Source organism: Crotalus tigris, unplaced genomic scaffold (genome assembly GCF_016545835.1).
Source record: "Crotalus tigris isolate CLP2741 ecotype Arizona unplaced genomic scaffold, ASM1654583v1 scf7180000018371.15429387391:27106975, whole genome shotgun sequence".
Classification (NCBI taxonomy): Eukaryota; Metazoa; Chordata; class Lepidosauria; order Squamata; family Viperidae; genus Crotalus; species Crotalus tigris.
The window spans coordinates 8856224-8869653 of NW_024096970.1; the positions used below are offsets into that span (position 1 = coordinate 8856224).

General features: G+C 36.1%; 1 protein-coding gene across 2 annotated transcripts; it reads left to right on the forward strand.

Annotated features, from left to right (window-relative positions):
- The first annotated feature begins 421 nt into the window (after window positions 1-421).
- On the forward strand, window positions 422-13193 carry LOC120311859 (WAP four-disulfide core domain protein 5-like). Of its 2 annotated transcripts, none has more exons than XM_039351931.1 (5): window positions 422-707; window positions 2001-2144; window positions 5418-5555; window positions 6973-7113; window positions 13058-13193. In XM_039351931.1, exons 1-4 carry the CDS (start codon window positions 614-616, stop codon window positions 7110-7112), a joined length of 516 nt encoding a protein of 171 aa, XP_039207865.1. In that variant the 5' UTR covers window positions 422-613; the 3' UTR covers window position 7113; window positions 13058-13193. The 2 variants fall into 2 exon arrangements, with proteins under 2 accessions (XP_039207865.1, XP_039207866.1); XM_039351932.1 differs by having other exon boundaries at window positions 2001-2087.
- Window positions 13194-13430: the final 237 nt, after the last annotated feature.

A 13430-nucleotide genomic window follows, 5' to 3' on the forward strand; every position in this document is an offset into this window, starting at 1 on the left:
TAAGATTTCTTCACTAGGTATAGCCGTAGCTTTCCAATTTTGAGCGAAAACAATTCTTGCCGCTGTAACCACATGAGTGAATAAATACATATCTTCTTTACTAACATTTTCTTCTTTCTTTCCTGAGCAAATTGGGATATATAGCTGCCTCCAATGGCGATAACCAAGTCGGTATCTTTGTATAATATTGAGATTTAACAGTATTCCAACTTTTAATTAACCCTTGCCGGACCTTGTGTTTTAAAAAATATTGATAATTTCTATTTTGCCCCTTCCATATATGAGCATGCCATCCCTGCTCAAGATCATAACCCTCTAACCTTTTGAATGTCTAGTGAGGATTCTGAGAATTCTCACTGCTAGAACCTCATTGCCCCCAACAGAGTTCCTAGGATTCCTCAGAGAGATGGAATGACTGTTACAACAGTCAGCAACAGTAGCTTGGAACAGGACCCCTGTGTCCAGTCCAGTGAAAATCTGGAAAACCAGGAATCCTGGCAGCTTTCCAGAACAACCCTGCTGGTGCTCTTTCCTCCAAAAGTTATGTGTAAAAGATCATAAACCATCTTGGATAGCGGTGATAGATCAGAGTAGACATCATTCTAACAGCACCATGGGAGCAACTGACACTTTTTTTCTCACTAGCTTTTTTATCTTCTGTGTAGAACTGACTTGCTTCATTGGAGGTGTCCCACATCCAGCCAAAGGTAAGTGGAAGAACAATATTTGGGGGCTTCATCCAGACTAGAAACCCTCTACCAGTTGCCTTTATTGTGTTTTCGTCTAGAACCAAGTTATTTTCTGTTTTTCTAAAAGTTGAGAATAAAGTCATGCTGTGGTTATTCAGATTTATTTATTTGCTGCATTTTTATCTTGCTTTTGAAAGAACCTTTTGCCTTTCAAAAGGGTCACATCAGTTGATAGGGAAAACCCTCTGTCCTCAGGCTCAAAAAACAAACAAGGCACTCAAAGGGAGAAAAAAAGAGAAAAAGGGGATCAATGCTTCAAAATCAGAAAGCCATGCTGAGTGTGTAAGTGGTGTTTTGTTTGATTTTGGTTGGGCTCAAATTGTCTTCCTGAAGCTGTTGCTTATTTGGGCAAGGGGTAGGGAGAATTGCCACAAGTGATGGATGACCTCTAGCTGTCCAGGCCAAAGCAACTGTCAGTAAGAATTGAAGTTCTATCTATCAGGGAGGTGAAATGTAAGCTTCCTTCAACTATTCCATTTCTGGCTCATAGAAAAGGCCAGGTAGATTATCATCCTCTTTTCCGTGTTTTTTTTTTTTTAATTGGGACGCAGGCTACAGTTTCCCAATGGTTGATGATTCTTTCGGCTATAAATAAAGCCATAATGTTCTACCCTTTAACTCCCCAGGCTATGCTTAATTTGTTAAATGTTTTCGGTTTTCATTCCTAAAGTCTGGGCACTATTTCTAATATATTAGTAACATATTTTTCATATTAACTATACAAACAGTATCAATGTTCAAGATGTAGGCCATAAATTACAGAAACAAAATCAAATGCAATCAGAAAAACTAGTAGAAGATTAAAATGTAAGATTATTATATCCATGAATTAAGTAATTCTATAAACAGATTGAACTTAAATGGACTCCAGAAGATGATAGAGGACAGGAAGACCTGGAGGAACATTGTCCATGGGGTCGCGATGGGTCGGACACGACTTCGCAATTAACAACAACAACAACATAAACAGATTGGGAAGCAGTTAGCAGAAGCTCTACTTATGTGGGATTATCCTAGACCAAGGACCCATATACTGTATCTATGTATAATTTTATGATAATACATGTGTGTTATATTTATTTTTGAATGAAACTTTATCGTAGAAAATTCAGAAGAGTTTAGACAGGTTAGGGTTTTATGTTTACAACTCCCCCCCCCGTTCATGCCCTCTGGTAGATTCTTATCACAACATTTCTAATTGTTCCAGTTATTTACAAATATCCTTAAAACTGTCTTATATTTTTTCCAAAGTGAAACCTGGTGTCTGTCCATACACTGACGCCATCTGTCATGGAGGACCTATTGGAAATCGATGCAAGCAAGATGACCAGTGTCCAGGTGCAAGGAAATGCTGTCCTGGCTCTTGTGGGCAAGCCTGCTTGTTACCAGAGAATGGTACTAGGTTCAGATTTTGCTTCATGGGGAGGTGGTGATTGCTAGTTTATGTAGAAAGCCATCCTGGAAAATAAATAATACATTTTTCAACCCCTGCTTATCTTGCAGTCATTCCTATGCTGAATCCAACCACCTCCCCATTGTTTATGTTATTTCTGTGACATTGTAGTTCCCTAATTGTTAATTGCTTCTGATGTCTAAAGCTTACCAGTAAGCAGTATTGACACAAGGCTCTCTATTTTCAGGAGAGTCTCCCTTAGAGAATGCAATTTCCATAATAAGGGATAAAAAACTATGAAGGCTTTATCCTGCAACCCTATTATTTTCATCAATCCTCTTATAATTAGATCCCGGTCTTACAACAACAACAAAAAATCACAGGACCTTAATGGATCTCTCCCAGAATCAGCAACTAGCTTGCAGACTTAGAATTATGTTGTAATGCTCCCCACCAATCTTTTACTACACATGTCATTAAGTGAAACATGCCCAGCCAAATTACAATAAGTATTAGTCATTTCGGAGCAGACAAGAAGAACTAGAAACATCACTGCCACTATTAAAAATGGCATGTTTGATGGATTTACACTTTGATTATTGAAATAAGCATAGCGATTGCTAGCTTAGATAGATTTCATAGTGCTGTGCCATAATCTGGGTATTTGGTTTGAATTCAAACTACCGAGAAACCCAAACTCTGTAAATGATGACTATAGCCTTGTATGATGCCCTAAAATGGTTAATGAATTTGTGTGATGCTTCCATGAATACAACTAATAATTTAATCAGGGTTAGAGATGGCAAGAAATACATATCACATGTTTAATAATTATCCCATATTTTACACACACACACACACACACACACACACAAACACACTATATATATATATATATATATATCTTAAAATCAATAAATAGTCGAACACCAAGAGAATAAAATTATACAAAAGTTAAAAATGTTAAAACTTTTATTTACTAAACCTAGCTTTCGTCAAGAGCTCTTGACATCATCAGGGTGTAAACGGCAGTTCTTCTATTATATCTATATATATATATTAGTATATATATATATATATTAATTCATCTACATATACATAGACATAGACATACTACATACATACCTATTCTTATATATATAGTAGATATAATATAATATATATGTATATATTTTTTTCTGAGGTTGTCGCGGGTGTTTGTATGTAGGTCTTTGGTTGTTCGGGTTTTCTCCCGCGTAAAATTGGAAGTGTCTTGGCGACGTTTCGACGAAGTCCCATTCGTCCTCTTCAGGCTGGTGTTTTCAGCTTCGTGCTTTGAGCAGCAACATTGCTGCCGAAGCACGAAGCTGAAAACACCAGCCTGAAGATTACGAATGACTTCGTCGAACGTCGCCAAGACACTCCAATTTTACCGGGAAGAAAACCCGAACACCCAAGACCTACATATATATATATATATATATATTTATATATATATATATATATATATAATATCAGTAAAAATTCGACTCCTGGGTACATCCATATATATTGTAGGGAGCATGATGGCTCAGCAGTTAAAGACGTTCAGCTTGACAGCCTGGGTTTGAGACCCAAGTGCTGCACGATGAGTGAGCTCCCATTATCTGTCTCAGCTCCTGCCTACCTCAGCTTGAAAGGATACAAATGCGAGTAGTTAAATAGGTACCACTTCGGTAATAGCATTCCACATGCCTCAGCATATAGCTGGCCACTGCTGGCCACATGAACATGGAAATGCCTTCAAACAATGCTGACTAAGAAATAGAGATGAGCATCGCCCCCTAGAGTTGGACATGACTGGACAGGGGAAACCTTTACCTTTATTGTAAAATAAATCTGTTTCATTGAAAATAAATACACCTCCCCCCCCACCAAATTTCAATCATTGTTTTAAAGGGCATGCCTGCTTACATTTCATTGTAGTCAGAAGAAAGAACATTGCTTTTGCAGATTTGGAATAGAGCTGGGGAAAATATTTTGGATGTCCATACTAAAACATGTGAATACACATATTCCAAAAGGAGAGCAGGCAAAAAATGCCTGGAAGGTGAGCTGTATGTTCAGCAAAGGAGAGATAGGAAAAGGAAGATACTGGGAAGTTATAGGGAGAGTGGGTTGGTGGTCTGTTGGATATGCCATACTTGAAACTAAGGACATTGCTGGCAGCTCAGCTGTTTTCAAGCAAGGCATATCCAGCTCATCTGTGCAACCCGCCAATCTTCTCAGTGCCTTCCTTTCCCTGTCTCCCTTTGCCTGATTTGCTTGGGGTAGTGAAAGGAAGATGCTGGGAAGCTTGGAAGTGGGGTGAATGGGCTAATTGGTTATCCTGTGTTTGAAGCAAGAGCATCAGCCATCTCATCAGCAATTAAGGGGAAAGGAAGGCCCTGGGAAGATTGATAAATAGCTGTACAGAAAGACCTTGCCTTTACACCCTCAGGCTTAGTACTTGGAAATTCCCTTCTCACTGCAGTCTGATCACATTTCCTCATCTCATCCTTCTGCATTGTGGAGTTCAGGGTCAGGGTTTGCATAGCAGCTTGTACCTCATGGACATAATTATTGCTCCTCTAAAAGATGAACTAAAGGCTCAAGTTTCGGACAAGGATCTGAGAACAGGGCACTGCTTTCTATTTAGCATGTTTTTTCCATGAACTGGTCATCCTCTCTCTCTCTCTCCCAGTTCTCTCTTTGAGACCACCTGTATTGGTTGACTGCAGTCCAGCCAATTGCAGCCTATTAAATAATCCATGGTTAAGCAAGCTATGATATAATATATATGAACCAAAGCACTGTTTATCAGAATACTCTACAGGGAGAATTTTCCCATAGTTTCTTCAATATACATAAGAAGTAGAGGCTTACACATATATTTAGCTCCCTCAGAAAACAGCAAAGTGGTATCTCATAAAAGATTATGTTAGAAATCTAGTTTAATGTTTTTTAAAAATAATTCTGTATTCCTCGCAAATTTAGAACAGACAGAAAAATCATTAGGGTAATCAAATAACATATTGTAATAACTTATGCAATGGATTATACAGAGCTATTTGCTATTTATAAGACTCTTGTGACCCACTAAAGTGAATTAATCACATTTCATCATCTCAATAAAATACAGTATTGCTTCGGGAGAATCACGTTGCTGAGTCTCGAAAAATTTTTTTGCAGGAATTTCTCTCTGTAGGAAGCTGGAAGAATCTAATTTCTATTTCACATGTTTGTTTCTCTAATATCTGTACTTTTTTCTTCCACAGTGAAACCAGGAGTTTGTCCAGTGCAATACACAGTTTGCCGAGCAGCCTTTGATGTATGTGAGAAGGATGATGAATGTCCAGGAATAAAAAGATGCTGTGAGGGTAATTGTGGGACAGTGTGTCGCACACCAGAAAAAGGTACTTCTTGGGGCTTAAATCTCTTCTTTCTCTCTCTCCAACTATATGCAATTCTACATATAGTTATCAAAGTGAAAAAAAAACTAATTAGGAAGCAAACCTGGTAACAGGTGATCAATTGATTATTTTTGATTATTTTTGCCTTTTGTGGACATAGGAAGATCACCACTTCATGAATGGGCTATATAAACATTTTTTTCTCACTCTTGAATTAAACTATTAAGTGTCTATTTTATTTATTAAATTTGTTTGCTGCCCATCTCACCCTGAAGTGACTCCATGTGGCTTACCATGTTAAAGCAAGAACAGTGCTATTTAAACTATTTTCTCACATGATCTCTTCATAGCCCTCCCAACTCTGCTTAGATTTGGATGTTTTTAATAGGGATATCTGATGATGCATGCTAGGAACATGCTGGAACAAGAATTGTGAATTCCATCTCAAAGGTCCTGCATTCTGTGATCTCAGAGACCAATTTCTGCTTCTGGAAGGTTAGAACAGAATCCATAGCCTAGTGCATAATAGCCTAAAGTTTTGCAGCTGTCCTTATGTTGAATCAGCACCTTCTCTTAGAGCAGAGATGCTTGAGTCCAAGGAAGGGGGGAAGCATGAGAATTAAATGTAGAATAGCACCTCTTTAATTACTTTAATTGAGGCCTTTGAACTATGGTGCTGGAGAAGACTCCTGTGAGTCCCTTGGACTGCAAGGCGATCAAACCTGTGAGTCCTAGAAGAGATCAACCCCGACTGCTCTTTAGAAGGCCAGATCCTGAAGTTGAAACTCAAATAATTTGGCCACCTAATGAGAAGGAAGGACTCACTGGAGAAGGGCCTAATGCTGGGAAAGATTGAGGGCAATAGAAGAAAGGGACGACAGAGAATGAGGTGGCTGGATGGAGTCACTGAAGCAGTAGGCGTGAGCTTAAATGGACTCCAGAAGATGGTAGAGGACAGGAAGATCGGGAGGAACATTGTCCATGGGGTCGCAATGGGTCAGACATGACTTCGCAATTATCAATAACAACAACAATTACACTAGTATAGGTAGTGGGTGAGAATTATTTTAGTAGGCAAGATTCTGTTACAGATCTCTACCAGCAATTGAAGATTTTTCCAGAAATCCAAGTAGTTTTGCTTCCTTAGTGCCCCTGACACAAAGGACTTGAAGTGTCATGACATCTGATGCAAGACCATAAATCACATTATTTGCATGATCACATTTGTTGTATCATTTTGTCTCCACTCCCGGGCTCCCACTGAGGTTGCTTGTCTTCTCAAATATCCTTCTTCTTTTCTCTAAAGTGTAAGCATAGCTTCCTTATCAGATTTAAGCTTTAATGCTTTCTCCTTCTGTGTAAATAAAGTGTCTTTAAGGCTCAGCTTTTTAAAGCTTTTTCCTACTGCTCTTCTTTGCAGAAAAACCAAAGAAATGCCCAAAAGATATTATAAAATGTCCAACTAAAGGACCATATGAATGTAATAATGACTCTGAGTGCAAAAAGGAGAAAAAATGCTGCTTCTTAAAGTGTGCCTTGCGCTGTGTGGAACCATATTAAGGTAATTCCAGTGGGGAATACTGACCCCATATTTCTGCATGGCTCAAGTCAAAATGAATGGAAATGAACTGGTCTAGGGTTCTGGATTATCACACATCCAACTTCTCACAAATACTGCATTTAAGATTAAAAAAAAGCCTTGTGATTAGGGTTCTTCTGAGTTAGGAGTGTACAACCTCCAATAACCTAAAAGCCATTCCAGGCTTTGTGTACCAAGTATGCTCTTAATTTTTCAGAGTTCTTAAATGGCAAAATGATGCCTTAAGTCTCTACAAAGCTTAGAGCCAGTATTTTGCCCTCAGACTTCCAAGAAGAATGAAATAGACTAAATTTATCTTTAGGGTGATCGGGCCACAAAAAGGGAACCATTAGTTGTGGCTGCATTTTATACACTCCTAAAATTCAGTAATCTCCATGTTCCTGAAAAGTCACAATGGCCTTTTCTGTACATGATGTTTTTGGACAATATCATCATTGTCTAATATTTCTTTTGTTCTAGGAAAGGCAGCATAGGTAGAAAAAAGGCCTAGCAAAATTGGTACTAGATGATCACCACTATCTGACCTTTTTGTAATTTATAGTTTATTGATTCCCCCCCTCCCCCCATAACATGATAAAAAAGTTTTTTTGCTGAAGGATAAAAATTGAGGGAAATTTTGAAGCATTCCTGTGCTTTTTTTTATTTATTTATTTAATTTTTTTCAAAAATTTTACAAATAAACATCCACCCCCCCTCCCAAACCACCCCACCCTCCCCCCCTGACTTCCCAGAACTGAATATAGGATTATTGAACAAATTTTAAAAAATAACGTATACAATTTATAAGATAATTAATAATAATAATAAAAATCATAATAATAATATATATAATAATAATATACGTAACATAAACTTTAAAGTAAATAATATATATAAAAAAAAAGGGAAGAAGAAAAAAGGGAAAGAGAAAAGAGAGAGAGAAAGAAAAAAGAAAGAGATAGGCGAAAAATAAAACATATATAGAAAAGTATATAAATAATAATACAGAAGAAGAAAGAAAGAAAGAAAAAAAAAAACAATCATTACAAATTATAAAAAGGCTAAATAATATTTTTCCATATCCAAATTATGTTGCATAAAATTTATCCATTTTTCCCATACCGCAAAAAATTTCTCTTGAGATTGCTCCTTTAAAAAAGCCGAAATCTTTGCCATTTCTGCCAAATACGAAACTTTATAAAACCACTCTTGTAAATTAGGCAAGGATTCCTTCTTCCAATATTGTCCTATTAACAGCCTAGTGGCTGTAATCAAATTTAGCATCAATATAACCTCCCTAGCATCACAATCAGTAACAATACCTAATAAAAATAATTGCGGAGTAAATTTTACCCTCCTTCTAAAAATTCTCTGAATATTCCACCATATCTTAATCCAAAAAGCTTTTATATGCTTACACGTCCACCAGATATGATAATAAGTAGCATCCAAGTGTCCACATCTCCAGCATTTCGGCTGTAAATTATAGTACATAATGGACATTTTCTTTGGATCAAGGTGCCATCTATAAAACATCTTATAAAAATTCTCTCTTAAATTTTGCGCTTGTGTGAATTTAACATTTCTTGTACAAATAAGTTCCCAAGTATCCATTGAAATCGATTCACCAATATTCTGTGCCCATTTAATCATACAATCTTTAACTAATTCAGATTCTGAATCCAATTCCACTAAAACCCCATAAACTCTCTTAATATGGGTTGGCCTTTGATCTCTTACTTGTTTTAGGAGAATTTCATCTTCTCTAAGCCAGCCCATTTTACAATCCATCTTCCCTCTGTCCACTATTTGTCTATATTGGAACCATGAATAAGTTAGATTTTCATGTATTAGTTCTTCCAAAGATTTTAACTGCCAGTCTTGGCCATCCCATCTAAGTAACTGTGCATAAGAAACCATATCCATATTAACCCCTTTCCTTATACCTTCTATGGCATGCCGAGGTATAGCCCATAATGGTATTTTAAAATCAAATTTATAATACTTCCTCCACACTCTAAGCAAGGAGATTCTTATAATATGAAACTTAAAAACCCAATCCACTTTTTTATTAAATATTAAATAGGCATGCCATCCAAAAAGTAAATCCCAACCTTCCAAATGAAGTATTTCTATATTTGTTAAATTCACCCAATCGCTGATCAATGTTAGTACTACAGCATCATAATACAATTTCATATTTGGTACCTTGAGTCCACCTCTCTCACGAAAATCTTGCATTATTTTAAGTTTCACCCTTGGTTTTTTCCCTGCCCAAACAAATTTATTAATACCTTTTTGCCATTCACCTAAATTACGATCACTCTTTAAAATAGGTAACGTTTGAAACAGAAAAATAAACTTTGGCAGGACATTCATTTTAATAATTGCAATTCTACCCATAAAGGATAACTGTAAATTGTTCCAATTTTTTAAATCCTTCTGTATCTCCATCCACAACTTTTCATAATTATTTTTATACAGTCTGTTTTTGATATATATTAGATAGTACTTGTAATATATTTTGTCCAAAATTCATCTCCTTAATTAAACATAACATAAACTGCCAGTTCACTTGGTCAAAGGATTTTTCAGCATCCAAAAATATCAAGCCTGCAGAGACTTGGTTATTCTTTTCTAAATACTCTAATAAGTTAATAATTTGTCTAACATTATTTTTCATATACCTTCCAGTTATAAAACCCAATTGATCCTTATGTATAATCTGCTGCAAAATCCCCATAAACCTATTAGCTAAAATTTTTGCAAAAATTTTATAATCCACATTTAAAAGAGATATAGGCCTATAATTTTTAGGCAATGTAAGATCTTGATTGTCTTTTGGAATCAGTGATATAAATGCATTACGCCAAGATGGAGGGATCTCTAACCCCTGTAATAAGTTATTAAACAATTCACACAACGGTTGAGTCATCTCTTCTACTAGAGTTTTATAATAAATAGATGTCAACCCATCCGTACCCGGCGCTTTGCCCAATTTCAATTGTTTAATAGCTGTAACAATTTCTTCCTTAGTAATTAAACCATTAATCTCTTTTTCCTGATCTTCTGTTAATTTAGGAAAATTAACTTTACCTAAATAATTGTTTATATCTGTAGTTTGAATATTAGTACTCTTGTATAATTTTTGGTAGTATTCTAAAAAAGATTTCTTAATCAATTCTTTCTGATAAACCAATTTACCATTATAATTTATTTTATCTATATTCCTCTGTTTCTGTTTCTTTCTTAACTGATAAGCCAACCATCTCCCTGGTTTATTAGCATTACAAAATGTATTTTGTTTCATAAATAGTAAATTGGTTGCAACTTGATCAGCCATCAACATGTTAAATTGTGTTTTTAACAGTTTTATAGCTCCTTTCACCTTTTCATCTAAAGGATTTGAAATTAGGAGTTTCTCTTTTAATTTAATCTCCTCTTCTAAATCTTTACGTTTCTGAATCTGTTTCTGTCTATGCAAGTTATTCATTTTTATCAAATACCACGCATAAAAGCTTTACTTGCATCCCACACCATTGACATTGATGTTCCCTTATTCATATTTAAAGCAAAATATTCCTTTAAACATTCCTTTAGTTTGTGAACATTTTTTTCTTGTTTAAATAAATTCTCATTCACCCTCCCGGATCTCCTGTCTTCTTTCTCAGCAAACAGTTCCATCCAAACTGGACTATGATCAGACAATGTCCTAGGAAAAATTTTTACATTCTTCACCCTGTTGTATAAATCTGTTGTAATAAAAAAAAATCAATTCTTGAGAAAGATTGGTGTCTATCTGAGAAGAAAGTAAAGTCCCTTTCTTCCTGGTTACGTTCACGCCAATAGTCTCTCAATTCCCAATCTTCTTTCATGTCAAAGAAGGCTTTAGATAGCTTAGCCTGTTTAAAAAAAGTAGAAAAGCCTTTTTTATCCTTTTGTATATCTAAGACGCCATTCCAGTCTCCCATTAAAATCACAGATCTATAGTCCAACAAGGTTATTTTCTGATGTAGCAACCTGTAGAATTGCTCCTGTTGCTGGTTTGGTGCATACAGCCCCACAATAAGAATTTTCTTGCCATATAAACCAAGTTCAAGCATAACATATCTTCCATGAGGATCTGATTCTAACAGGATAGCAGATAAATTCTTCTTAACATAGATTACCACCCCCCCTTTTTTCCCAGGGGCGGGAGATACAAAATGAGATCCCAAACGAGGATTGTTTAAGTATTTTTGGTCTTTAGATGTAATATGATTTTCTTGCAAACAGATAATATCATTGTTGTGTTGCTTTAAATAATGGTAGATTTTTTTTCTCTTTTGAGGAATATTTAATCCATTAACATTCCAGGTCAGGAGCTTTGCCATCTCCCTTGGCCTTGAGCCTGGAGAAGATCCCCTCAAATTCTGCTACTGAAGAGTATGTTGCAGAGCTTTTGGGTCTTGCTCCTCCCACCGGCATTGAGACAATTTGCTGAGTAGATTCTTTAATTTCTTTTTCTTTGTTCTGTTGTTCTTTTTCTTTGCGTTTATGTGCTGCACGGGTCATTCTCTGTTCTTTAACCTCTGCTTGAGACATCCATACCACCTGTCCAGCAGTCATCACACCTGTACCTTCAGGTTTCTGTTCCATCTCTTTATCACTCAAGACTTTGTGCATCATGGGCAGAGGTGAGCCTGCACCCAGGACCGTTTTGTAAAAATCCTTAGCTTTAGCAACTGTATTAAGTCTATAACGTGTCCCCGCATGGCTCAGAACAATACCCATCGGAATCTCCCATCTAAATGGCATCAGTCTTGCTTTAAGCATTCCTGTGCTTTTTTGAAACCAAGTTGCCACTCTAGTCTGAGAGCCCATAATTTGAAGATTTCAGGGTAAAAGATGGTTGAACACTGAAGTGGCATTCTAAGTACTTCTTCTTGTCACTTGGAAAGATAATTTTTTTTAGCTCACTTTAAACTGAGTGAGATAGTCCTTCATTTTTGTAACCCCTTAGAGAATGCTGTAAAGTACTATGAAACAGTATATACATATAAATGCTATTGCTATTTAAAGTATCAATTTCTTTATTGCCCCTTTAAAAAGTAGCCCCTGCTTTTAATCCCAAAGATGGTTTTTCAAAAGGCAATTGGACTTTATTTTTCCTTGAAGATGTTTAGCTTCTCATCCAAGAAGCTTCCTCAGTTCAGATCAGAACTGAAGACGCTTCTTGGATGAGAAGCAAAATGTCTTCAATGAAAAACAAAATCTAGTTGCTTTTTGAAAAACCACCTTTGGGACAACTATGTTCTGGATGATTGAGAATCTCCATAGACTCCTGCATTTAAAGTCTTCTGGCTAAGAAGATGGGGAATGCTCTCAAGTTTTCCAACCAAGATTGTTCCAATCACAATTGTTTCTAAAAGCCCATCTAATTTCTGTCACTTTTTTTTTCAGCCTTTGTGTAGTCATTTTCCTTTTGGAGAATATTTTTTGGCTCTTCTGCTCAAAATTTACATTTACAGCCAAGTTATTTATAATAATAATAAAGTTGGAAGGGACCTTGGAGGTCATCTAGTCCAAACCCCTGCTCAGGCAGGAAACTCTATACCATTTTGGACAAAGTGTCTTTGGATTTGAAACTAACTAAAATGGAAGCTTGTTACTGAGATACCCTCAAAGTATGTAATAATTCTACAATTCTGAAAGTTGTCTGCTTGTTCATTTCTGGCAGTTCCAAGAGAATGCTGTTGTATTCTTGCAAATGGAAAATGAGTCACTCTCACGCCTGAGTTCACAATTTTAATCTTATGGTACTCACGCTTCAATGGTAAGATGTGAACCAGAGCTAGCAGTCTGGTGTAGAAATTGTTTATGTGACATCTGCTTTCATTTGGAATTGCTGTGTTTTATTTCTCTATTCTTCTCATATTATCTCTAGGTCTAATTCCAGGGCCTTCTATATAAGAAGAATTGTTTCAGGAATTTGTTATCATACTCAAGAAGCTCTCACTGGATCCTGGCAATTTGAAGATATCATTTGCATGAAGTTTCTAGTAAACTTGCCAATGGCACAACTTTCTGAATCATAATGATTTGGTTTAATCATTTCTTTATCTGGAGGAATGTAGATTGTTCGTTATATATAAAGACTTTTTCAGAAATAAGCAAAATCAGTATATTCTAGATTTACACATTAGCATAATTCTTAATCAGCTGAGTATCTGAAGGTTTAAAATGATTTAATAAGAGGAATAGTTGATGCAAACTCTCCTTAATTCTATAACAGATGTGCCTAGGAATGGAAAATCTAA

Bases quoted from the DNA above. Each gene is read 5' to 3' on its own strand.
- LOC120311859 (XM_039351931.1), top strand. From the start codon at position 614: ATGGGAGCAACTGACACTTTTTTTCTCACTAGCTTTTTTATCTTCTGT. The intron at 2,145-5,417 runs GTACTAGGTTCA...TTTCTTCCACAG, and splicing joins CTGCTTGTTACCAGAGAATG to TGAAACCAGGAGTTTGTCCA. The intron at 5,556-6,972 runs GTACTTCTTGGG...TCTTCTTTGCAG, and splicing joins GTGTCGCACACCAGAAAAAG to AAAAACCAAAGAAATGCCCA.